The sequence below is a fragment of the Arvicanthis niloticus genome, chromosome 3, assembly GCF_011762505.2.
Source record: "Arvicanthis niloticus isolate mArvNil1 chromosome 3, mArvNil1.pat.X, whole genome shotgun sequence".
NCBI classification, from domain to species: domain Eukaryota; kingdom Metazoa; phylum Chordata; class Mammalia; order Rodentia; family Muridae; genus Arvicanthis; species Arvicanthis niloticus.
In genome coordinates this window covers 50,038,705-50,065,230 of record NC_047660.1, presented here as the reverse complement: position 1 = coordinate 50,065,230, position 26,526 = coordinate 50,038,705, and the positions used below count along the sequence as shown (strand labels likewise).

General features: G+C 47.1%; 2 protein-coding genes across 3 annotated transcripts in view; both read right to left on the bottom strand.

Annotated features, from left to right (window-relative positions):
• The window catches only part of R3hcc1 (R3H domain and coiled-coil containing 1), a 16,303-nt gene extending 4,810 nt beyond the window's left edge, over window positions 1–11,493 (bottom strand). Inside the window, exons 1-5 of the mRNA XM_034498333.1 lie at window positions 11,404–11,493; window positions 2,899–3,066; window positions 2,447–2,574; window positions 1,943–2,080; window positions 510–1,257 (exon numbers count right to left, since the gene is read on the bottom strand). Of these exons, the coding sequence (XP_034354224.1) occupies window positions 510–1,257; window positions 1,943–2,080; window positions 2,447–2,574; window positions 2,899–3,066; window positions 11,404–11,493 (1,272 nt within the window). The remainder of the gene's footprint in view (window positions 1–509; window positions 1,258–1,942; window positions 2,081–2,446; window positions 2,575–2,898; window positions 3,067–11,403) is intronic.
• Window positions 11,238–26,442, bottom strand: Chmp7 (charged multivesicular body protein 7). 2 transcript variants are annotated; one of them, XM_034497513.2, is made up of 10 exons: window positions 26,039–26,442; window positions 23,983–24,154; window positions 15,507–15,692; window positions 15,222–15,355; window positions 14,358–14,406; window positions 13,999–14,118; window positions 13,650–13,748; window positions 13,380–13,440; window positions 12,797–12,976; window positions 11,238–12,582 (listed from the first exon to the last, which is right to left on the bottom strand). In XM_034497513.2, exons 1-10 carry the CDS (start codon window positions 26,335–26,337, stop codon window positions 12,530–12,532), a joined length of 1,353 nt encoding a protein of 450 aa, XP_034353404.1. In that variant the 5' UTR covers window positions 26,338–26,442; the 3' UTR covers window positions 11,238–12,529. The 2 variants fall into 2 exon arrangements, with proteins under 2 accessions (XP_034353404.1, XP_076786908.1); XM_076930793.1 differs by lacking the exon at window positions 13,380–13,440 and having other exon boundaries at window positions 26,039–26,426.
• Window positions 26,443–26,526: the final 84 nt, after the last annotated feature.

Sequence of the window (26,526 nt, the reverse complement as noted above, 5' to 3'; positions counted from 1 at the left end):
GCCAATATCTTCAGCTTCCTTACTGAAAATATAATATTCTCAAAGACTACATATAAAGCAGCAATCGAAGATGCCCACCCTACCAAAGTCAACCTAAGGGGCAGGCACGTGGTTCCAAGAAATGTAAGTCCTAAGGCAAAGCTCCAGGCAGGAGGCTGGTTTTCTCCAACTGGAAAAAGCCACTGCACAGACTGTTTCCACTATCGTGTAATGCGTGTACTACCTTTAAGCTTAAACAGACTTGTACTACCTTTAAGCTTAAACAGACTTCAAGCTTTAAGCATAGCATCTCCTGAAAGGCTGGGCTGGAACCCAAATACACAGTTCCTTCTCCGAACCCTAATCGACTGCTATTACCCAACACCCAGGCCTGGGCCATTCTATGCATTCCATTAACACACAACACCACCACCCCTAACACCTCCACCCCAAGGCACTTCTCCCAGACACCCGAGGCCACACCCACCTCACCTCCGCCCTCCCTTTTCTGGGCTCAAGAGCCTCATCACCTCCTGCAGCAGCTCACTGAAATCGTCGTGGTCGTGGTCTGCAGCATCCTCGCCCTCTTCCTCTCCAGCCACCTTGTCTTCATCTTCATCCATCTTCTCTTTCTCTGCATCCACCTTCCCATTCTGCACATCAATCTTCTCTCCCTCCTCATCCGCCCTCGCTTTCTGCTTGCCTACATCCTCTTCCTTCTCGTCCACCTTCTCTTTCTCCTCTCCCTCTACCTTTTCCTCCTCTTGGTCCACCAGGCTCTGCACCCCGTTACTCCTATTTTCCTCCTCCATGGCCAGTTGTGGGCTGGACCCCTGCTGCATGGCTGTCTCCACCCCTTGTTCCTTTTCAGGATTCGGAGAGGGCTCAGGATCACCCAGCTCCATCTGTGGCTCATTTGCATAGCCTGGGTCTGGGCTCTTCAGGAGCTCTGTTTCTTGAGTCACGGACATGGGAACTCCCTGATCAGCCACAGTGTCCCCAGCACCAGCCTCTCTAGGCTCTTCTGAAACTCCACCAGCTGGGTCCTCTCCCTCGAGGCCTGGGATGGAAGGTACCACTGGCTCATCTTGCCTGCGTAGCACCCGGGGCACATACAAAGGTTGATCCGGTTTTCGTCCACGATGCCAGCGGCCAGTTGGAGCACCTCGGGGACCAGCAGCTGCTCCCTGATGTGAGGTATACCGAGGACCACGGTACTTGCTGGGATGGGAGGCAGGAGGGCGGCAGGGACCAGAGGGGCCATCTGAACTGGGTACTCTGGAGCAGGAACAGAAGTTTTAGGGCATGTTTGGGTCTACAGCAAAATGGCCTACTAGGGCCATCTATCATTCATGCATGGCACTGTCAAGTCAGCATTAAGCAAAAGTCACAACCAAAATGACTCTCAAAACAATCTCTTACAAAGGCACTGTGGCAAAGGCAAATGCCATCCCTGGATGACACACCCAAAGGAGCTCACTCTTGAATACTACAATCAAATCACCAGGTGCTGATTCTTTAATTACATTATAAACAAGGATAATACTTTTATTTAGGAGCTGTTATTAGAATCAGAGTCACAGTGATAAGATATCCATCCTATGAGATGCACATGGCAACTGGGACGGCTACAGGCCAACACGTCCCTCCCCTGTACCAAGGCCTCTCTGGAGAACATGCTCACAAAGAAGAGAGGTACAGACCCACCCTTATTAGCCCAACTGCTTGTGTGCACTCTCTTTCCTTTGGCCCAACATGAACAGCTGATTTAGCCAAGTCAGCTGCATCCCTGATGAAGCAAAAGGCAACTGTGACTTCGCACAGCTCCGAGATCCTGGCCCTGGGTCCTAACAAGCTCTACCCTCCTTGGCTAGCCAGCTAGCCCAATCATCACACACACACACACAAACGCACACACGCACGCACCTGCTGAGAACCCTCCAAAACAGTAGGACAAACACACCTGATGTCCAGGTGACAGATGACTGTCCTCCTCTTCCATCCTTCCCCAACAGAGAAGCTGCTCAAGAGATCAAAGTTCTCTGCTGTTCTATGGATCAGGTACCGCAAGCGGCTGGAGACTGGGGGGAAAAGTAGGACCCTGGGCAGGGACCAAATGGAATATTAAGCTGAGACTGCGGGTCCACCCCACACTGATTCCCACCCAGGTCGCTGCCATGTCTATGGTGGCTTAACACGAGGATCTCTGTGCCCAAGCAGGTCCCTGCCTATTGCAAAGTAGATCATCACAAGGAGCTAAAGTTCCCATCATCTAGAAGGGAGTGGGTACTTCGGCCAGAGTGGGATGATGCTCCGATACAAAGGAAAGGTGTGGCTTGGACAAGTCTGCAGAGGCTAAAGGCAGGGCCTTGCCGGTGGACCAGCCAGTTAGCTGGGCACAGAACCTGGGGGAGGGGCAAACCCTGCCCTTCCTGGCATTAAAAGCCGGTCCCTCATTCCCCCGTACTTGGATAGCTGCTTCTGCAGCAGGAAACGATCGAGCTCCTCCTGGACCCGGTGGACAAAGTCATTTTCAGCCGAGGAAAGGAAGACACCGTCCAAGCAGAGAAGGGCCAGGGTGACAGATGGCAGAGCCTGTAGGGGCGGTGGACAAGGCCGGGATCAGAATATGGGCTTAGAGGCCGCCCACAGCCCCAAGTGTCCCTGCAGCAAGGACTTTGGAGACTTTCGTAACCCTGGCCACTGTGGAGCGGGATGGGAGGCGCGTGAATGTGGAGCCGAGTGCGCTCACATCCAGAGCCAGGCTGGATCCCCGACTTCCAGCACCGTCTCGTCTCACCGCGTGCTACCCGGGCTTTTCAGTTCTCGGGCGCAGCCCGCTGAAACCGCCCCACAGCACTCCGCTGTCCTTCCCATCCGCAATCCCAAGCGGAAACCCCCAACACCCTCAACACTCACCGCGGCAGCCCGGAAAGTTGCCGCCGCTCTCAGGGTCCCCAAGAGCCTGAGTGTCCCCTTCTTCCCAGCGGAATCAGCGCCATCGTGCGGCCGGGAGGAGATATCGCACGTGCCGCAGAGGGGCGTGTTCTTGTCTTGTAAAGAGCAGGGGCAGGGCCCCAGCTGCCTCTAACCCAAAAGCACAGGGCTTCTCCCGCAAAAAAGCAACTAAGTGATTATTCTCTTGGGAAAATGGAGACCCAAAAAGGTGCTATGACTTGTCTAGAGTTACACAAGTCAAAAGTGGTTCTAATTCTGAAGTCAGTTATTTCTTTTGTCTTCTGGAACCAATTAAGTTCAACAGACACACATGTGAACAGCTACTACATGCTAGATTGTGATGGTATTATATATTTCTAATTTTAGATTCCCTTGACCGGGTACCTAATGGAGGAACAAAGAGGGAGGAGAGGGAGGCTGGAGCTGGAAAGATGGCTTAGGAATTAAGAAAGGAAACTGCTCTCCGGTTTCAGGTCCCAGTGACACCAGCATGTGGGCACAAATTTGGGCACATACAAACAAGTAAATAAGCCTTTTTTTATGGAGCTGGGAAATTAGCTGAGCTGTTAAGAACACTTATTGCGCCAGGCAGTGGTGGCGCACGCCTTTAATCCCAGCACTTGGGAGGCAGAGGCAGGCAGATTTCTGAGTTCGAGGCCAGCCTGGTCTACAGAGTGAGTTCCAGGACAGCCCGGGCTACACAGAGAAACCCTGTCAAAAAAAAAAAAAAAAAAAAAAAAAAAAAAAAAAAAAAAAAAGAAAGATTAAGGATTGATCCAAGCTACATGGGGTTGGACTCAGCTCCCTGGCTCCCTGCTGGAGTGAGGGTCAGGGAAAGAGAAGGCAGGAATAAGGTCTAGGACCTTACCATGTAACACTGAGGAATTATACATCATGGTAAAAGGGTCAAATCACTACAAAGACAGAAGTTCTAAAACTGAAAGCACCAAACAGAAGGCTCACAAAACATACAGTGGAAGCTCATATAACAACAACAACAAAGAAAGAAAGTAACAAAGAAAGAAAGGAAAAGAAAAACAAGTTAGTCAACAATTGCACATAGTCCTCAGATTACAGTGGGGTTATAATAAACCCACTATAAATTTAAAAATAATAAAAATTAAAATACTGTCAACGATTTAGCTCACAGGAGGATCCCTGGAAGCTCACTGACCAGTTGGCCCAAGTGGCAAAGTGCCAGGCCAATGGGAGACTCTGTCTCAAACAAATCATAAAACTGGAAGGTGCCTGAGGATGGCCTCTTGAGGTTATTCTCTGACCACATGCTTGCCCTGAATGTGCATACCTATATCTGCAAGCACACCCATAGGTAGGAATACACACACACTACAAATACAGACCTTTACACCAGAAATCCATAAATTGATAATTAGTATACCTAAGAAAGTATTAAAAAAGAAAACATGAATCTACAGATTAAAGTGATGTTCCAGAAAAAAAGTAAACAAATGGCTAATGCTGACGATACAAAAAAAAAAAAAAAAAAAAAGCTTTAGTATTGGAGATATGGTTCAGTGCACATACAACACTTGCAGAGGACCTGAGTTCAGGACCCACATTATGCTGTGCACAACTTCCTGTAATTCCAGTTCCAGGGGATCTCTTGTCTTCCTAGGCACCTGCACCACACATGTGCGCATATATATATGATAACTTTTTAAGGTTGTAAACTCATATGTAATATATTTATATTTAATTATATAGAAGCCAAGGGAGGAGGGATTGAGTGCCTTGTACATTTCTCTAGCAATTAATATGCCAGAACATAATGGAATAATGTCGGTATAATTTTAAGGGAACGAAAAAGGTTAACGGCAGAAAACTCTATAAACTGTGGTGTTGTCTCAAAGCTGCAGCCACATAGGAACAGAAGGAGCACTCCTGCTTGGCCTAAGGTGAAAGGGACAAAGCGCTGGAGCTTGGAGACATCTGCAACCTGTCATGTAGCGCTCACATCTCAAGCCTTTTAGTAAAACCCACAAATAACTGCAGTTTTTTCCTCTAATAGCCCAGTTGAGGACATAGAGCTGACTAGTCTCCACTTCCTTTTCTTTCATAAACTATTAGCCACTTCCACTTTTTTCTTTATTTATTGATAAGAATGTAATGATGGCCGTCGTGGTGGATGTACTCCTGACTTAGTGCTATGCCTTAAAAATGCTCTATCCCTTCAACTCAGGAAGAACATGCTTTTGTTGCTTTGTGTTGTTTGAGGTGGAGTCTCACTGTGTAGTCCTGACTGGCCTGGTACACACGATGTAGAGCAAGCTGGTCTCAAACATGCACAGATCTGCTTGCCTCTGCTTCCTGAAGACTTGTCCCACCACACTTGACACATGCTGGAGCTTGTTCATTTATTTGCTTTATTCGTTTTTTGGCTTTTTGGAGACAGGGTTTCTCTGTGTAGTCCTGGCTATACTGAACTCACCATGTAGACCAGGCTGGCCTTTGCCTTAAAGGTGTGTGCCACCACCACCCACTACCTGCAGGTGTTTAAGATTGGTGTCTGACTTTGATATACAAAGAATCTTTGATCATCAGTTCCATGACAGAATCTTAGAGGCTTTATAAAAAGGAGGGAGGGGCTAAAGAGACAGTTCATTTGGTAAATTACTTACTGGATAAGCACAAGAACATAAGCCTGAACTCCCAGAGCCCACATAATAAGGTAAGCAAGTCTGTAATCCTAGCAGTGGGAGGGTGGGGTGAAGACAATAAGATATTTGGCTCTCACTAGGTGGACAGGCTCCCTGAATCAGTGAGCTAAGTTCAGTGATAGACCTTGTCTGAAAAAATAAGGTGGAAGGGCTGGAGAGATGGTTCAACAGGCCAGCGCATGGGCTACTCTTCCAAAGGGTCTGTTCCCAGTACCAACATGTCAGCTCACAAACACCCAGGGGATCTGACACCCTCACATACACATACAAGCAGGCAGAATACCAATGAACATAAAATAAAAACAAATAAATCAGAAACAAAACAAACAAAAACCAAGGTGGAATGAGTGAAGAAAAACTTGTTTGAACTTTGTTCTTCACAGGCCTGTACACACACACACACACACACACACACACAGAGAGAGAGAGAGAGAGAGAGAGAGAGAGAGAGAGAGAGAGAGAGAGAACAACAAAATTGAAATTTTTTATGAAATCAAATTTGTATGTGTATGTACCTGTTTATGCAAGGAGATTTGTGGTATTTGTATAGTGTAGTTGTATATGGTGTGCGTGTGTGTATGTGTGCGCGCACGTGCATGCACTTGTATCTGTATGTGCATGTGGATAAAACTAAATTATGATTGAAGTCTCAAGAGATGACTTAGTAAGTGAAGGTGCTTGCTGCTGAGTCTGACAGCCAGAGTTTGATCACTGGGACCCACACCACAAAAGAAAAGAACTGACTATCCCAAACTGTCTTTGGAACTCTGCCTGTGGACTGAGGCACAGACATACACACATACACGAGCATATTTTAAAATCTATTTTAAAAATCCATATTCATTGCAAAATACTTTTTAACCCTTAAATCTAAGGAAATCAATTATGAAATACTTGTAAGCAAGAGATGTTTCCCAGAAATGGTGGTGGTGGTGACAAAGCATATTATTTATTATTTTCTGTTTGCTCTGATCAAGTGCCTCTGTGCACTTAGCAAGGAGAACTTTAGAGAGAAAGGGTTTGTGTTATGGTTTGTATATACTTGGCCCAAGGAGTGGCACTATTGAAAGGTGTAGCCCTTTTGGAGTAGGTGTGGCCTTGTTGAAGCAGGTGTGTCACTGTGGGTGTGGACTTTAAAACCTTCAGCCTAAATGCCTGGAAGTCAGTATTCTGCTAGCAGACTTCAGATGAAGATGTAGAACTCTCAGCTCCTCCTACACCATGCCTGCCTGGGTGTTGCCATGTTCCCACCTTGGGATAATGAACTGAACCTCTGAACCTGTAAGCCAGCCCCAAATAAATGTCCTTTATAAGACTTGCCTTGGTCATGGTGTCTGTTCACAGCAATAAAACCCTAAGAAGTTGGTACCACAGACTGGGGTATTGCTGTGATAGGCCTGACCATGCTTTTGTTTGAAAGAATATGGATTTGGGGACTTTGGATTTGGAAAGCACTGGGATGGTGTAAGTGGGGCTTAATGGGCTATCCTAGAAGGAATATGGAAGACTTTGTTGCAGTGAGTGATTCGAACTATATAGACCTGGCCTAAGAGTTTTCAGTGGAGAAGAATTTCAGTGGCCTAGAGACTGTTTTGTGGTATTTTGGGGAATGTGGCTACTGTTTCCCCTTGTATGAAAAGTCAGCCTGAGGCTAAGGTGAAAAGACTTAGAAAGGAAGTCTCAAAACAGCCTAGTATAAATTCTGTTCTGTGGTTACTAAAGTTCACTCTTATGGTGAGCATTTTAATGAAAAGGAGCAAGCTGAGAAAGGAAAAATACAAAACATATGTTTTGAGTATTAAAGGGGCACCAGGAAGTGAAATGGAGCTAAATCCTGGGTTCAAGGATATTAAATTGAATTAAGGGAGTAGTGACCTTGGGGCAAGATCCCATCCAGCTAAATTTACATCCAGGCATGGTAGTATAAACTTTTAATCACCGGAGGCAAAGACAAGCAGATCTCTGAATTCAAGGCCAGCGTAGAACAGAGCAAGTTCTAGCTAGGTGAAGAAAAACTTCCAGGCTTGGTGGACCTTAATCCCAGTGTTTAGGAGACAGGCATGCAGATCTCTGAGTTCACAGTCAGTCTACAGGGCAAGTTTCAGGACAGCCAAGCTCAGGCAGTGAATCAGCTGGAAAACAGGAAGCTGGTGGTAATGTAATAGAACAAGGGAGCCATGTTCCAGCTCCAGCAAGCAGCAGAACTCAGCAGCTTTGGCCACGTGGCTCTGGCTTTAGAGTCCAGAATAGAAGGGACTACTGGGACAATTGATGCTGGTTAGCTGGAGCTAAGAAATTAGTGGTGATTAAGAAGAGACCAGCATCACTGAGGTGAAATCTTCTGGGAAGTGTTTTCTGAGAGCACAAAGAAGCTGTGTTCCAGAGATAGCCAAGGTTGTACTTCGTGCTGCAGCTATACTTGATAATGTGTAAGAGTCACCCAGGTGGTACTGGTTTTGAAGGCATGAAGGAATCATGAAGAGCAGCTGAGGCTCGGCAATGTGAGAGAGGCCATGGAAGGCCATTGGTAAAAAGTGCAGCCTCTGTTGCAGTTGATGGCCCAAGACTGACGGAGTCATGTAAAGGAGTTGAGGCTTGGCACCATGAAGAGAGCCTATGAGAGGCTATTAGTGAAGCCTCATTGCAGAAGACCCTGGCATATTGGAGATATCCAGTACTATGGATGATCACCAAGAACAGCAGCAGCAGTGGGGTGGATCAACCCGAGCTTAGAGTGCTACAGAGGGCAGAGCTGGAGAAGTGATGCCAGCCCTTTGGAGGAACCTAGATCATGTGTGGATCCCAGACATTGGAACAAGAAGCTGTAACATTGAAGTTGCCTTGGAGACCCCCAAGATGTTTAAGATGCCAGAGCCCTGGGCTATCTGCTAAGGAAAGCTGCTAACAGGGAGTGGAACCAGTGAAGTAGAAAGAAATTTGTTGCAATCAAACAACTTTAAGAAGGTATGAAAAAGAAATTGGAAATCTGAAGACCACTTTGACATCAGTCATGAAGATGCAGAGTTTGGAGTTTGCCCAGCTGGTTTCCTGTCTTCCTTTGCGAATTACAGTTAAGTGATTGGATAAATGTCAGAAGAGACGTTGAATTTTGAACTTTTAACATGTTGAAACTGCTATAGACTGTGGGGACTTTTGAAGTTGGACTAAATGTATTTTGCATTATGTTTAGGTATGGTTCCCATAGACTCCTAAGTTTGAACAAGGCTATGGGGGGGCGGGGAGTGGAATGTGATGGTTTGAATATGCTCGGCCCAGGGAGTGGCACTATTAGGTGTGGCCTTGTTGAAAAAGGTGTATCACTGTGAGTGTGGGCTTTAAGACCCTCAGCCTAGCTGCCTGGAAGTCAGTATTCTGCTAGCAGACTTCAGATTAAGATGTAGAACTCTCAGCTCCTCCTGCACCATGCCTGCCTGGACACTGCCATGTTCCCGCCTTGATAATGGACTGTAAGCCACCTCCATAAAATATTGTCCTTATAAGAGTTGCTTTGGTCATGGTGTCTGTTCACAGCAGTACAACCCTAAGACAGTATACATCCATCATGGCAGGGAAAGCAGAGCAGTATAAGCATGGGAAGCCAGTCATTGTAGGCGAGCAGACAGAAAACAGGAAGTGGAACTGGATGATAAAACCACAAGGCCCACCCCTAATGTCTCATTTCCTCCCGGAAGACTCTATGTCCTATAGGTTACACAGTCTGTCAAACCAATACTGTCAGTTGGGCAACAAGTGTACAAATATGAACCTATTCAAAACACAACAGCAGGAATTGGGAAGGGTGTAGAGAAAGGGTAAAAGTGGGAAAGCCACAGGGGCCAGAGGGAGAAGCCAACGCCAAATTCACCATTCCCTGCTCTACCTGTCTGCCTTCTGTAGGTATCATCAGAATCACAGATGGTTTGTTGTTGTTGTCATCTCTCAGTTCCTAGGAGACCATAGCCCCTGCCTAGCCTGAGTTCTAGACCTTCTTAAAGGACCAGAGTAAACATTGTGTGGTATTTATTACTTGCCTGTAATCCCAACATTTAGGAGGACAAGGCAGTGGATTTGAGGCCAGCCATGGACTGTGTGAACTCAAACAGAACTATTTTCCTGGCACTCTGTACTGCTAATTCAGCTCCTTTATTCTTGACACAATGTTAGTAGGGTGGTGTCAAGCAGTTGAAAGCGGGTACTGCTCATGAAGAAGACCTGAGTTCAGTTACCAGCACCCATGTCAGGCAGCTCACAACTCCCTTTAACTCCGGCTTCAAGAGATCAAATGTCTCTGGCCTCAGTGGGCACCTGCATGCATGTATACATACCCACTCACACACACACAGTGTGTGTGTTTGTGTGTGTGTGTGTGTGTGTGTGTGTAAGAAGCTAAAGCACAAAGACTAATTGGCCAGTGTCACACAGCCAAAGTCAGCCTCTTTGCCCTCTCGTCTTGTTCTAGTTTCACCCCACTGCGGGGGGGGGGGGGGGTGTTGGGTGGAGAGGGGGGGAGGCAAGGCCTGAGGTTCCTCTCCAAGTAGGACATGACCCTGCAATGGGACAACTTGTCACTGAAGTTGTCTATTTCTACTACAGTCCAGGAAGGAGACAAAAGCCTGGCAGGCCTTGTTAAGTCCAATGGGATTAAGAACTAAGTCCATCGGATATTGGAAATCGTCTCTGTGGCACAGGGTGGGTAGATGCCACAGCTCAGGAGCAGGGCAGAGGAGGAAATGAGGAGGGGGCCAGCAGCGCACATAGGTTCTTAATGAAGCAATGAAGCTAAATCATGCCTTGGTGCTTGTCGGCAGGTGCTAGGTGAAGACTGCTCAGTAGCTCAGACAGCAAGAGACAAAGCAATGCAAAACCAGGCAAGGGGCTCACCAAACCTAGGCCCTTCAAGAAGTCATCTGACACTTTCATCAGCGCTCCACCCTCTCTCTGCATCCCTTGGCAATCAGTGGCAGCCTTTCAGACCGACTCTGGGGCTGTAGGTTCTCCTGAGGCTGCTTTTCATCTTAAATAGTACAGAACTGTTCCTGAGGCTTCTTAGCTAATGTTCCTTACACCTTTTTCTGGCTGGTTCACATGCTTGTCCTCTGGAGCTGCAGACTCAGTGTAGCAGACCTGGCCTGCTGACTGCTCTTAGCCTCAAAGCCTCCTTCCTCCACAGGCACAGAAGACAGCATGCAGAGCAGGCAGAGAAATCATTGGTGCTAAGCTACAGGATGGAGCTATCACAGGAGCAGGGTCACTCTTAGGTTGGAGTATAGAACCCGGAAGACAACAGTACAGCCCAGTCCAGGGCTGGAGGGAGAGCTCACTCAGCAGGATTCCCTGCAGCCCAGGCTACTCCTGTTACTCCATAGTTTTCAGAGGCCCTGGATAGAAAAGATGCCAAGTGTGGATACATGGACTTCAGGAAATGAGAAGGACTAAGACATTGATACAATGACACAACCTGCTGTGTACAGTGCTATACAGCTGCTATCTTAGCACTTAAGTGGAAGCCAGAGGATCAAGAATTCAAGGCCAGTTTCAGCTACATAAGACCCTGGCTAAAATAAACAAACAAGTAAATGAGAAGAAAAAATTGACACCAGCTAAAGAATAGACAACAAAGCCTGGTGTTTTTCTCTTTTAATTATTTACCAGATTAAAAAAGAAAAAATAGTGATTGTTTTTCTTCACCCCCAGTATTTCCATTTGCCAAAGCTAAGTGGGAGAGACGGGTTGAACAGTGATTTGTGTTCCTGGCCTGAGGCAAAGTTCTCCCCTCTACTCGTGTCACCTCAAGCAGGAGAGGCAGTGCAAAGAGGTCCAGGCAGTCACCGTCCCTGGGCAGCAGACTGGCAGTATGGCTGTCATGTTTCTTCTCCATGATGCCACCAGAGCATTCAGATCTACTTTTGCCTGTCCTGCAGTTCATGGAAGCAGATGTGCCTGCAGGAGGCAGGTGCAGGGCAGATCAGGCTCAAGGCAGCACACAGCAGATGCAGCAGGCCAGAGCCACCTCCTCCTATTGCACATCCTGGCACAACCAGGCCCCTGCCCTGAGTGCTGGATATACGATAAGACACTTTCCAGATCCTAACAGGGAGCCTGCCAGTTGAGTGCAGGCTCAAGAAACAGGTAATGTGATGCCATTTGGCTTGCTCCAGAAAACACATCATTTATAATGGGGCCAAAGCAAGAACCCAGATTCTTTCACACCCTGGGGCCTTCAGTTTACTTGTTTCTCCTGCTCAAGTTCAAAAGACAGATTAACCCTTTCCCCCTCCCCATCAGCAGATCTGCTTCTGCTCAAGATGGAAGCAGTGTGGCCCTGCATCACATAAGCCACACCGGAAACTGCCATGATCCTGAACTATTCAGAGCCACAAATACCCAGAGACTGTGATGAAGCATGTAGAGAAACGTCTTGTGGACAGTTTCTCCAGACACTCAGCTGTTGGGCCTCTCTGGAAAAAACTTGTTTGACTCCCATTCCCGATAAAGCACAGGATAGAGGAGCAGTTTAAAGACCTCGGGTGGAAGAGAGGGCTGGCTTAGATGGGCAAAGCTGCAAACCTTTCACCTTCACTGGCTGGAATGAAGCTGGTGGGTGAAGACAAACCTAACGGAGCCAATGGCAAGAACTGCAGGCTATGAAGACGACGGGTCAAACACAGAACTGTATAAATTGTGGCACTATAAAGACGAGAAGGTAGGTCCATGACATCACTGGGAGCACACCTCCATAGCATGGCTTCCAGAAGCTGTATCTGTCCTGGCATGAGCGGCAGCATCCAGATACATCCAAGTGGTTCTTCCCTCCTCTTCCAACAATTCAGTGTTTCTCATTAAATAACTATGTACACGCGCAAGGCTGCCTCTCTGATACATGAGGGTCCTTCACTTGAGTTCCTGCAATGGCTTTAGAGAGTTGGCTCCAATTGCCTTTTTGGAGATTTACTGCTTGGGACCAAACCTGCAAGAAGAAATAATAATGTTCAACAGGAAGTCCTACAACTAAAGCATCCCAAAGCTTGAACATCTGCTTCTCCATGTACAGAACCACCTCTCCCTTGCAGGGTTTTAGGATGCAGGCAATCTGAGTTCTTGGGATAAAACCTGTAGGTTCTATGCCTGGCTCCTCTGTCAGCCAGAGTCACATGTCTAGGATATGGGAAACAGCTCTGTACCTCCTTCTGATAAGGACAGTTTCTCAAGTTCAGCTTCAAGTTCAGCATCCAAGATCCTAGGCTTAGGCACACTGTTGGTATAAAGCGTCTCATGGGGGTTTTCAACCACGTCCAAAGGTTCTTTGGTGGTGTCCTGAAGGAGGATATCCAACTCCTTCTCCAGTTCCTCACTGTCAAAATCTGGGAGAGAGATGGCACGTTAACCCCAGGAAAGAGATAAACCTATGTGCCTAGGACAGCTTGGCTTTCACAGCCCAGCAGCACCTCTGCAGGTCAGCAGTCACTGTGTCATGAGGCAAAGGCAGATACTCTCTCTATATAGGCAGAGATGGGCTGTAAGATGGGTGTGGCCCGCTGACCCCAGTAACCTGGCCCTGCCTTCCCTTTGCCCTGAGAGAGGACTGCTAGTCAGAAGCTTTGTCAGTATGGAGATGGAGTACAGAGGGCCATCAGAACAGCTGTTAGAGAACACTAATTCCCACCCATGCAGGTGAGTCCCACAGAGGGGCTAAATTCATGATCTGTCCCGGCCCAGGAACTGAGAGGTATCTCAGAAAGGAGGGAAGTCTCTTTGTCAACTCACCTAAACCATTGGTTACCCCGCCAGCCAGAGTCTGAGAAACTTCATCCTGTGTGTCACACAGCTGTAAGACACAAACAAAGCTCTGAAGGGAATGGTGGCTCTGGGCAGCTCAAAGCCTTTAGGGGAAATGTTCAGGATTACAGAGATCTGAGAGTCAATGAATGGCTCCTTTCAGGTACAGGGCTGAGTGAAGTTTGAAAAAGAGGCTTGAAGTAAGTCAACCATGTTCTCTATGACTCTTTTCTCATGGACCCTCCCAGGCCCCTGTACCTCCTGGATCTGATCCACAAGGCTCTCCGCCTTCTCTACTGTGACATCCTTCATGGAGAGTTTCAAGGCTCCCACACCAGCTTGGTAGGCATTAAAGACCTAAAGAGAAGACCAAATTATCTGTGCAGCATTTGTCAAAATAAAACCTTGCTTCATCTCCAAAGTTGGCTTCAGGCATTGGCCACCCAAGGTCAATTCACCTTACACCCCCAGATGTTAGACTTCCCAACAAGAAAGAGAACCCAGCCACACCCTGGAAGAACCCAGGACTCCCTGAAACAGCAGGCCACAAGGGAAGGAGATGCAGTGTGGGAGACTGGGACCAGAGGGCACGGAGGGGCGTGGCTACCATCTGGTCTGTCTGGGAGGCATAGATGCGATCCAGGATGCCTTGAACAGTGTCCAGCTTGGCGTGCAGGGCCTCAATGCGTTTCTCTGTCCTCTGCTTGGCCTTGAGAGACCTCAGTGCCTGGCGGGTATGGAAACAGATCGGGGTGGGACACTGCAGGCCACAGAGCAGAAGCAGGACAGCCCAATTCAGACCATAACCACAAGAACATTCCAGACCCTCTCTCTGTAAAGTAATCTGTGGTGCCTGAGCCACCTGTGGATGCTGCTGCCTGAACCCCAGTCAGGATATTCTCTGAACCGAGGCCCCTGTCCTTGACAGTTGGGGATGCCACTCCAAGGCTGCAGAAGAGAACCTACCAGCTGCTTCTTTCCGGCTCGGCATGCCCGGCGGGCTTCTTCTTTGCACCTGTGGAATGAAGAACAGAAGAGATCTGGGCTGTGGCAGGGTCTCAATGAATGTTTAAGAGCACTTAATGAAAGGGTTTCGGACCTGAAGGTCAACAATCCTCCAAACCCCCAGCCATAGTGACTAGCCAACTACTGATGGCAGTCTCTAGAAGCAAGCAAGCCTCAACAGAGGCTTCAGCATCTACACGTGGCAAGGCGAAGTGACCAATCCTGAAGGTGAGAGAACTACACACACATCTTCTTACTAAAGACATGGGATCGATCCCTATACACCGAAGACCTTGGCCACAGCTCTGAGCCTGCCAACACTCCTGTGCTTCTTTGAGAGATGGAGTGAAGAATTCTAATTCAGCGTGGTTGTCTACCACAAAGGGAAGTATGTGTGGCTCCACCTAATTCCCTGTAGAAGAACCCAAAGGAAAATGCAAGAGATCCTTAACAGGCCCTGCGATGGCACAGAGCCACCTTACCATCTCCTCACTGTAGAACACCAGGCTTCAGAAGAACATGAATAAGATGTTAACAGTTGTAATCACCAATTTCCTCCTTTACTTTCTGTTTTTCGAGTTTCTCTGTATGGAGTACCTAGTAATTGTATAACTAATATGTAACTTTTTTTTTTTTTTTTTTTTTTTTTTTTTAATGCTGAGGGCAAATCCATGGCTTCGGGCACACTAGGCATTGTGCAAATGCAGATATACTCCTGGAGGGTAGTGGGGTTTTTGTGTTGGCTTGTTTTTTTTTTTTTTTTTTTTTTTTTAAAGATTCACTCACACTGGGGGTCCACGTCAGCCAGGCAGGGAAGGAGATTACCTCTCAGACTCTTGGGATAAAGACTCAACCTTTCGAGAGAGGAGCTGTTCACTCTGCATCAGCTGGTAGACCCCAACATCCACGTCGTTGACAGGAGACACCTTGGCATGTGGTCCCCTGGCAAACTTCACAATCTGGGGGACAGGGACAAATTACTGCTGTCCCTATCACACAAGCTGAGAAATCCACAACCAGGCCTGGGTATATGAGTGCAGACCAAGTCACTGTGAGTCCATGAAAAACACACACATGCACAGGCATGCACTCACAGACAGCCATGCATACCTTCTCTCCATTCTGCTCCAAGACAGTGACTCTCTTCTCCTTCTGCAGCTGCAGCAGCACGAGGTAGAAGGTCCTCTCATCCGGGCAGGAGTTGGCACACAGAGCACTCAGCTCTGACAGAGCCACCACAGGGTGGGAGGAGAGGGGCGAGTTCTGGTACAGGCGATACACTTCCTCAGCTTTTTCCTGCAGGGAAGGCAGAGATTCAAAGCTCTGGTTGCCACTATAGGAAGCACAGGCTTGGACCCTGAACTTCAGAGCCATAAGCCCACAACGTTAAGACCTGCAGAGTACTGACCTATCCAAAGTGGCAGCTTACAAAGTGACCAAGGAAGATGGGTCAGTTTGTAAAGTGCCTGCTGGCACAAGAAGACTTGAGTTTGAATGCCCAGGACTCAGGTAAAAGCCAGGCACTGCCATAGCACATATCTGTAACCCAGCACTGGTGTGGCCAAGACAGGCAGTTACCTAGAGCTAATTGGCTAGCCAGCCTTGCCAAACAGCGAGCTCCAGACTCAAAGACTGCCTCAAAAACTAAGGTGGGGCCAGTGAGATGACTGAGCAGGTGAGGGCACTTGCCCCACTTCTGATAATTGGGAATTACGTGGTGGAGGGGGAGAACTGACTCACACAGACTGTCCTCTGACCCTACAGGCAAACCACAGTGTTCACAACACAGAGAGAGACAGAGAGAGACAGAGAGAGACAGAGACAGAGACAGAGACAGAGAGAGAGAGAGAGAGAGAGAGAGAGAGAGAGAGAGAGAGAGAGAGAGAGAGAGAGAGAGAGAGAGAGGGGATCTGTGTACTTTAATTTTGGGAGAAAGCGGTGGCTGCATGGAATCAGATGCACAAAATGGTGGTAGCTCCACTTGTGCTTGTCCACCTAGGGCTGCATATAGCCGTGTCTGCTGGGCCTGAGGCTCCTTACAGGAGGAATAAGACAGAGGGCAGAGTGGAACCTGCCATGATCTCAAGCCAAAGCTCACTTCCAGCTTAGCCCATGACCCTGCACCTGCCACTCTCTCAGATCCTCAACTTCTTGAACACAAACTGAAAAGATGATGCTAAACCCCCTTTCCGTCCTGTGTCTCTATTCATGAGACACTGCAGATGTGCACGTTATTATGGCTGTATAAATAGTTGAGAGGAAAACCATGTGATAGGCAGGCTGCACTAGTGAGAAGACCAAGAAACAGAAGTGCTAAAGAACAGCGTCACTCTCCCTTCAACATGGGAATTCAGAGGGTTCTTAAACAGAAATCAAAGGCCATGCATGGATCACAATGTTGAAGGGTGAGCCACTCCTAAGTGAAAGAGGTGGAGGAAGTGTATAAGAACAGCAGGCCCTGGCACAGAAGTGTGAGCTCAGGGGATGGGATAGGGGGTTCTAGGGAGGGGAAATGGCAAAAGGGGATGATATCTGTATTGTAAATAAATAAAATATCCAATAAAAAAATTTTAAAAAGAAGTGTGAGCTCACATGGTGTGTGTGTGTGTGTGTGTGTGTGTGTGTGTGTGTTTGTGTGTTCCCAGAGGGGAAGGCAGGGAGAAGACAAGCATGTCAATACTGTATAAAACGAATATCATGCTTCCCGTTCTTTATTCTGTAGAGGACAGGCAGTCATCAAGAAGCCATGCCTAGACTGTCAGAGAGCAAACAGTTACAAAGGATGGGATGAAGCATTAGGATTAGAGGCAGGGAGACCGTTTAGCAAGAAGAGGCATCACTAAGACTCTGAAGAGGACAACATTTAGGAAAACAGAGAGATGGAGTAGATCCCAGCAAAACTTAGAGGACAAAAGTAGCCACCCATAGTGTGTGAACAAGGACTGAGGTGAAAGGGGGCTTGCCTATAGCTGGGGTGACTCGTATATAAGACTGCAGGAGACGCCTGTCTCAAATACCAACATTCCACTTTGGACAAGTTGGTTTGGGACATCTAAACAAACACAATCAGATGTGCAAGCCTAAAGGTCAAAGAAGAATATAGGAGCTTAAGGAGAGTCCTCAGGTCCCCAGCATACAGAGGGCATCAAAACCACAAGTGTGAGTGAGAGAACACAAGGAGATTCACGGGATAGTGGCAAGCTCAAGGAAGACCAATGTTGAAACAGTGAGCTGACCCACAGAGAACCATAGGACAGCTTGGGGGAACCAAAGAGAACACACAATTCACTGTGAACAAAACCAGGGAAAGGAAGCAAGTGGCCAACCACGTTCAAGACAGCACACAAGAGTCCAGCAAGACAGAGCCTACAGTTCCCTCTAGTCCAATCTCCCCTCCCAGAAGGGCCCACCATTCTTTAGCCATTTAGCAACAATGGCTAAAAGCAGTGTAAGAGCCACACACAAGACTCCGTGCACAGCATCATTAAAAGGGATGGAGCAAACTGACTGGCTGGCTAGGGAAGACAGGGCTTTCCCTCACCACATATACAAATATTCAAGAACTGAAATTTAAATTAAAAAATAATAGGCACGAAGTAATTAGGATAGAAAAGAAGCTAGACATATAGTACCCTGGTAGAACACTTGCTTAACATATACAAGGCCCCATGTTCAATCCCCAGTACCAAAGAGAGAAAGAAGGAATATTTAGTTATACTTGTGGCAAAAAATACATTTGTAAGCAGGACCAGCAATTTGTACTGGAAAGGAAAAGCCGGGAGCTCTTACAGCAGAAACATGACTTCTGTAAAGACATCATAAGTATTGAAGAGGCGGCTCACCAGGTAAAAAGCACCCGTTGCCAAGCATGCCCACCATTGTTCAGAATCCAGGAGCATATGTTTGGTGGGGGGAAGTGACTCCTGTAAGTTGTCCTCTGACTTCCATGTGCGTTCTGTAATGAGCAATGCCATTCACATGCACAGATTCAGGCACACACAAACAAATGGAGGGAGCAGTATTTCTACCCTTGGGGATGGAGATGGCTCAGTGGGTAAGAGCATTTGCTGCTTAAGCTTGAGGACCTGAATTTGACCTCCTAGCATCCACAGAGAAAGCAGTCTACGCAGACCATCTGTAACCCCAGTGCTGTGCAGGGCAGAGACTGGATGCCAGACTAGCTCTAGGTTCAGTGAGAGACCCTGGCTCAGGAGGACATACACAACAAAAACAGGTAAAAGATAGAAACAGGTGGTTCTCGAAAGGGCCATGTAAATGGTAGATAATATAAGTAAACAGATGAGGACATAACACGGTGGTAGAATGCTTGCCAGGCAAACCCAAGGCTCAGGGTTTCATCTCCAGCAACACAAAAATATTTTTAAAGAGATGCTAGACATACAGATAGGAAGTAACTTAAAAGGTTGGTATCATCCAATGCTGACAATGATGTGAGGAATTAGCTTTCTAAAACACTCTTGATTAAAGTAAAATTAACACAAATTCCTGAAAAGTAAAGGGGTTGCAGGGCTCGTACCTGTGACTCCAGTGCTTGAGAGGCTGAGGCAGGATTGCCACAAATCTGAGACCAATTTAGACTACACTGTGAAAGTTGTTTCAATACCACAAAAAAAGATCAGGTAATTATTCTGTATGTGTGTGTGGTTGCATGTGTTCATATGTATGTGCACATGTATGTAGGTACATGGGGGGCATGTGGAACCCATCAGATATTTTCTGCAATCACTTGCCACCTTACATTTTCAAGATGGGTATATAATTCAGCTAGACTGGCTGGCTGTCAAGCCCCAGCACTCCTCCGTCTCTGCTGCCTTGCCCTGGAATTTTAAATTCTGCCCATGGCTTCTTATGTGGGGATGCTATGGATTCAAACCCGGGTCCATACTTAACCAACTGAGCTACTCCACTGGCCTCTAATTTGACAATTGTTTTTGTTAAAAATGCAAAAGACACAGAACTACACAGATGCATATGCACAGACCTAGCAAAGATGGAAAAGCAAGAGAAACTGTAACGGCTTAAAGTCCACTGTGGGAACTCCTGAATAAATGGTGGTATGTACACCTACAGATTACTGTACCGCTGTCAAAAAAGAGAAGCCAGGTTTACACTGTACAGGACCCAGAAAGATGCTCCCAGTGTATTAAAGTGGAAAGAAAAGCAAGCTATAGAGCAATTTTATTTCTAGAAAATCAATGAAGTGGATGTGTATACATGCATGTATATATTCATTTATTCAACAAATATTTATTGATTAATACTAGACATCTCCCAGGGTCCTGAAGTTCATGGAATTCCTTCTGATAGACAATAAACAAGTAAACATGGAGGGTTTTTCAGTTAGTAGTAAACACAAAGAAAATTAATGTGCTTGGAGAGACAGCTCAGCAGGTTAAAGTGGTTGAGTGCAAGGGCGGTAACTACCAGGAACACAAGTAAAAGCCAGATTTGACAGCAAGCACCTGTAATCCTAGCACTCCCAGTGGGCACAGGAAAACTGCCTACAAGTTAATGGACCAGCCAGCCTGGAGTTCACAGTAGGGCAGAAACAAAAGGATCCTGCCTCAAAACAAGATGCAAGGAGAGAATCAACTCTCAAAAGTTATCCTCTGACCTCCACAAGTGCACCATGACAGATACATATCTACATGCACACATAGTCTACATATACATATCAATAACAAAAAAAGCTGTACATCAAGTAACACTATTAAAAACAACACTGAAAGAGCAGTAGGTTAGTAAGTAAAACGTGAGCCAGGCAGTGGTGGCGCATGCCTCTGATCCACACTGTGTGTAGCACACCCCTAGAAATGCTTCTACTTCTCGAAGTCCTTCCCCAGATAAGACTAGCATCTGGGACACTTGGTCTTCATCTCACTTAGGTTTGTGCCAGACATATGACATCTGGTGCACTTGCTGAGCCTTAATGCTGAAGCTATAAGACATTAATGCTAAAACCATCACAATGGGGCCAGAGGGAAGAAGAGTGATGACGAACAGCCGGAGTCCCAAGTACCACAGGCAATGTGACTGTTACAGAGCCCACTGATTCAAGGTGGAAGGAAGCATGAGAACTACCTTAGCCCAGATGCCTGCCCCCTCCGTGTGTGTGTGTGTGTGTGTGTGTGTGTGTGTGTGTGTGTGACAAACCACGGTGCTGGGCCAGCACCACCAACGCAACCGTCACTGGCATGCTGGCACGGCATATCTCCTGCCAAGGTATGCGTGGAGATCAGCAAAGGTGCTAAGCTGTGGAAAGCGGGAGATGTGATGCTGGCTGTTGATACTGTCATTGCACATCTCAAGAAGTCTAAACCTGTGGTAATCCTCAAGAAACTGGTCAAGCTGCCAGTGTCTGCAAATGGAGACAAACTGGCAGCAGCATTTTTGATGCAATGAAAAAAGGTTGGGAGAAAAGGTGTCATCACAGTTCAGGGAGAAGAAAGCTGAACACAAACTGGAAACTGCTGAAAGCATCCGGTTTGATCAAAGGTAAATTCTCTATACTCTAGTCATACATCAAGAGGTCAAAATGTGGGTTTCAGAACCACGCTCTACTGACTGAAAACAAATTTTCTAGCATCCAGCCTACTGTCCCTCTGCTTACCAGAGACTCATGGGCGTGCTCACTGACAACGCTATGGAAAGGCTTCACACATACCAGACGCTGGGCCCCAGGTTGTAGCAGGCACAGTTCTGGCTTTCAGTAACAACTGAAAGATAGGCTTTAGGACATGACTACTGCAGCGCCATGTTTAAAGAGGAGGAGCTGCCCTCAGGACTTGCAGTATCGCTCCTCTGTAATCTTACAACCAACGTCAGAATGGGGGTGTGGAGACAGCAGGATCCCCTGGAAGCTAGTTTGTATGAAGTACAGCAGCAAAAACAAGAGAAACCACCTCAAAACAAAGTGAAAGCAGAGTCTTGGCTCCTGAGAAGTTGGCCTCTTGACTGTCACGTGTGCTGTGGTGTGCATATCTGCACTCACATACACAAAAACACAAATACAAAATCTTTTTTGTTGTTGTTGTTGTTTTTAGACAGGGGTTTCTCTGTATAGCCTTGGCTGTCTTGGAACTCACTCTGTAGACCAGGCCTGCCTCTGCCTCCCAAGTGCTGGGATTAAAGGCGTGAGCCACCACTGCACGGCTACAAAATCTTTATTAAAAGAAAACTAGAAAGGCCATTGACCCAAAAAGTATTAACAAACTTTTGAAATGAGAAGGTAACAAAGTTCATTGGGAAAAAAAAATCCAAGAAATCACTGAGCATTTAGGTCTCACAACATGTGAATCTAAGTGCAAAACCAGATGTGCAGCTGTCGGGGCTTTCAGACAGTTGGCTGCACTAGGGGTGGACATGGGACATGAACTAAAGGAAAAGACAGTGGGAGATGCCCGCAGTGCTACAGGAAAAGGCAGTTTGGACGCTGGGAGATGCTGCACTCTGCTTTGGTGCATTCTAGCCTGTCAAATGCTAAGGCCCACTGATGAAGACTGAAAATACTGCATAGAAATCAGAATAGTCAAAATCCCCACAATGGCCTTATCAAGAATGCAGGTAATGAAGAACTCTGGATCTGTGGTGCTATGCTTGGAGATTTTGTGAACAAAACAGAAAGAGAAATCATGGATCCAATGATGGTGTAGAAAGACACTTTACTGAATGTAGATGGGAGAACTCTGTTAACAACAGCAGAGTCTTTAAAAAAAAAAAAAAAAAAAAAGAGGAGGCCCCTAGAGTGGGGACAAGGAATGTCATAGGAGGTAGAATGGGTGGTGACATGGGAGGAGGCACATTCTAAATTCTAGAATCATAGTTCACCTTTTTGTGTTCAGAAAGGGTTTCTCTGTATAGTCCTGGCTGTCCTGGAACTCTCCCTGTAAAACCAGGCTGGCTTAAAACTTAGAGAACCACCTGCCTCTCTGCCTCCTGAGTGCCGGGATTGCATGAGCCACCACCAATCAGCATAATTCACCATTTTTAATGAATTGGGACAGGAAGCTCAAAGTAAGGTTCTTCAGCAATGACTTTAGAGAAGTCAGCTGAAGACAATGACTGAGGAAAAGGCTGGCAGATGCCCAAGGAAATCACAACCGCCAGATGAAGTCAAGGGAGCCCGTGGAGAGGAAGAATTAACTATGTATAAAGGCTGTTACAACTTTGGGCTCTTAGGATGACAGAAAGTTTGCTTAACATGCACAAAGTCCTCAGTACTGGGGGTTGGGGGGAGATCATCTGAGCCAATGACATGACTCAGCAGGTCAAGGCTGGACAGCTAAGCCTGAGGAGCTGAGTTCAGTCTCTGGGATCCACACGGTGGAAGGAGAGAACTACCCCTGCCCGATGTCAACTGCCCTCCATTTGCACTAGAACTACCCCTACAAGTAGGCCTCTGATCTCCATTTGCATTAACAGTCCCACCCCACCCCACCCCCACCAATAAATAAGTAAACATAATAAAAATTTAAAGTAACAATGGAGATCTGGACATACATGTATGCACATGTAGAAGCGGGAAAGGGCCACGCCCCAAAACAGGGAAGGGACAACAGAAAAGAAATTTCTTTGTATCTTTTGGTTTTAAATAGCAAAACCATAGGTAATTTTGTTTTTCTTCCTTCTGGTGGATTTCTTTGTCTAGCCTTAGGAAAATCAGTGATCCTGATATGCTCCTCCCTATAAACACCCTTTTCTTCTTTACCCAACAAGAGAAAACAGGACTCACCAACATATTTGAACTCAGGTGTCACCAAACAGAACATGAAGTATCTGCTCAGTAATAGGAGGTAGCACAGAATCACAACCCTGCCTGTCAGGCCTGCTTCTCTATGACACAGGATTGGACTGACTACATTGCTTTAGAAAGTGACTATGGTTCCCAGCAGCTACATTAATTCCACCCAACTGCTGTGTGGAACAGGAGAGCTGTTTCATGGGCACTTGAGGCTCTGAGATCACATTTGTCCTACAGTGAGCACATAGCCTGGGCTAGGAGAAAAAGGTAGCAAGTGAAGAAGCTGACTGAGCAGCAGAGAAAGAAGGGATGGTGCCCCGTGGCCTCATCCACGCAGAAGAGAAGGGTCACTGAGAAGCAAGCTACTGGGAAGTTGAAGAGAAAAGAGTAATCACAGGAAACAGAGCTTAGCAAGACAGGCTGAGCCAGAGCTCAGCAGCAGAGCGCTTGCCCAATGCACGCAAGGTCCTAGGTGCAATCCCAAGTACAATAAAAAATACATTAATTAATTTAATAGTAAACTCTGGGAATTCTTTGCCAGTAAACTAGAGACAGCAGAGCATACCCTGAACTATAGCTAATCATTAATACCCCTAACTGTCCAGAAGTGACCAGCTGTCTGTTACTGACAATTCCTGACAAAGCTCACCCTGGAAATGTAAAAATGACCCAACGAGTACATAACCCTACAGAGTTCAGAGCAAAGGACGTCATGAAGACTCAGTCATTAGTCCCATTACTTGGCAAAGAGACAGTATTTTCTTAAAAACGGTGTGGTGACCCCGTCACACCTGATGCCACCCCAGCTCCCTTCTGCACACCCACCTTTAGCAGCTCCACAGCCACCAGCACCTCCTCTGCTGGAACTTTGTTATCCCCCAGCATGTTAGAAAGAGTCCACTTGAGGGGCTTCAGCAGGAAGACTCCAACCCCCCAGGAGATCCAGCTGCTGTCCACACTGGCCATGAAGTCTGACTCTCGCTGAAGCTCGCCTCGTCTACAGAAAGAGAGAAAGGCATGTAGAGATATGTAATGTGACAGCCTGTCCTGGTCCCTACTTACCCCTTTACCCCCAGAGGCATTATATCATCACCATCATCATCACCACCACCTGTCTATTCTGTACCAGCTACTAGCAGCACTGTCACCTGCACTTCGGTGCTCAGCCTCCTAACCACTTTGCACAATAGATGGTATCACCAGCATGTTAACTAAAAAGACTGAGGATCTAAGAAGGCAAAGAAGGCCAGATGGCACCCAATTTGTCTGGTCTCAAAAAATACAAGTGTCCCACTAAGACAACAGAAGCACAAAAGGCTTCACTGGGCCTATGTGGAGGTTTTTTTCTACCAACAGGCCTGAAAATGATCAAATGAAAAACTCTGTGCATTATGCAGACCCGAGGAAGAAGGCCAAAAACTACACAGATGGGGGTTTTATGCTATCTCTAAGCTAGGCTGGATGTGAGATGTAACAACATCCTGGTGGTAGTAACAACAGCAGACAAGTCTACTAAATGCCTGCCGTGGATAATTACTGTTAAGGGCTGTATAAAGATCCTCAGGTTTTCACAATCGACCTATATAATGTCACTGTGATTTGATAATTGGTCAAACTAAGGCTTAGAGGTGGCACCTGTATCCTATGCAAGCCACAGTTTAGAAAATAAAAAAGCCAGGATCTGGGCATAACTGCATGACCCTTTGGCAAAGCTGTAGATGTGTGGATATCAAATCTGGACAGGCACCAGGATGTTTCAAGGATCAGGAGCCAGAGGAGGTCAAGGTGTTAAAGGTCTCTGGATCTGAACATGCTCCATGACTGGCCTATATCAAAAGGCCCATTTTGGTTTTGTCCCTTGCTGACTTGACAGCTTTCCACCTCGGGCATCAAGTAAAACGTTTTCTGCAGCACACTTTCTCAGAGGAGAACTTCAGAAAGGTTTCTTAGGTCAAAGTCAGGCAATGAAAAGTACTGGAAACAGAAGTAAAGAAGGGTGACCATTTAATGAGGAAGCATTATTCTAAAACAAATACAAGACCCTTGGCTTTCTCTTTATTCACAGAAAAAGACATGGTGCTAGGCTGGGCTGGGCATAATACATACAGTGTAAAATACAAATGATTTTGAATTCAAAGGAGGGATCCAGTCCTGGGCTTACTCTCCTTGTGTAACCTGGAATAGGTTGGTTACTTGATCTCAGATTCTGTTTATCTTTAATAAGGATAACTGTATTATCTTGCCCTAGACTATTAAAAAGGCCAGAGAATGGAGTTTGACAGTATGTGAAACCATGAAATATCAGTCACCTATTAGATGTCACCTCTTCAAGCACAACCTGAACACTGTACCCGTCATACACATTTATCACCTAAAGCCCTTTCAGAGGTCCCCAGCTACAGAGTTAAACTCTCCTCTCTGGTCCAAATAATCTTAGTTTTGGACAGACCAGGAAAGGCTACTTGGACGACCTGTACCAGAGTTCTCTTGTCAAAATGTCTATAATCCCACGAGTACTCTCTCCTTAGCTGTTCTTTCTTAGTTCAAAGTACCCATCTCGGAGATCTGCTGTAGAGGTACTTCAAATCTGGAGGTCCTGTTGAAATAACTACATAACGGGATTCCAGTTCAAATGTCCCGCTGACACCTCTGCAAGGATGGGTCTCCTCTGGACCATTCTGACTATCTCAGTCACTCCAACCACCCCAGCCCCTCTTTCTCTCTGAGTTCAGACATCCATCCGTGGAGCAGCCTCTTCGTCCTCCTTCTCCTCCACCCACTGAACAAACCCTGGATGCTGAGTCTGGGCTGTGAAAGGGCAGGTCTGATGTCAGCCCTGGGGAGCCGCCCCCCGCCTGGCCCGCTCGGCCTCGGTCCTCACCGCAGCAGGTCCTGCAGCACCGTAGCCAGCCCCAGCGGGACACTGCCCTTGCGCTGGAAGGCCTCCTGTAAGTCCCGCAGTCTTAGGCGCACCACCCCTTGGCGGCGGCTGTGGCTCAGCACCAACGGAGCCCAGAAGCCCATCTTGCTGTCCCAGTCGGTGCTGTTCACCTCGCGACTCCTCTTAAAGGCGGAGAACAGAAAAGACATGCGCTCCTCATCCTCCTCCCACTCGGGCGGCAGGAGGCCCGCCGGGTCTCCCCCGGTCGGGGCCTGGGCCTCCCGCTCCGGGGACCACATCGGAACCCCAGCCCCGCCAAGGAACCGAACACAAGCCTGGCCCGGGTCCCCTTCCGCCCCAGGTCCCTCTCGGCTTCCGTCGTTCCTTCACGCCCTCCTCCTCTGCCATCACGTCACCGCCGCTGCCAGTGCGATAAAAGTCCCGCAAGTCTTCAGGGCGCAGGCGTAGCGCTGCATTCATTTGACCAG

What these genes read in the sequence shown, in the direction of transcription:
- Chmp7 (XM_076930793.1), bottom strand. Translation starts at nt 26,337, where the DNA reads ATGTGGTCCCCGGAGCGGGAGGCCCAGGCCCCGACCGGGGGAGACCCG. An exon ending in GAGCCGGAAAGAAGCAGCTG is followed by an intron (nt 14,119 to 14,357) that starts GTAGGTTCTCTT and finishes CATACCCGCCAG; the next exon opens with GCACTGAGGTCTCTCAAGGC. An exon ending in ACTGTCCTTATCAGAAGGAG is followed by an intron (nt 12,583 to 12,796) that starts GTACAGAGCTGT and finishes TTCTTCTTGCAG; the next exon opens with GTTTGGTCCCAAGCAGTAAA.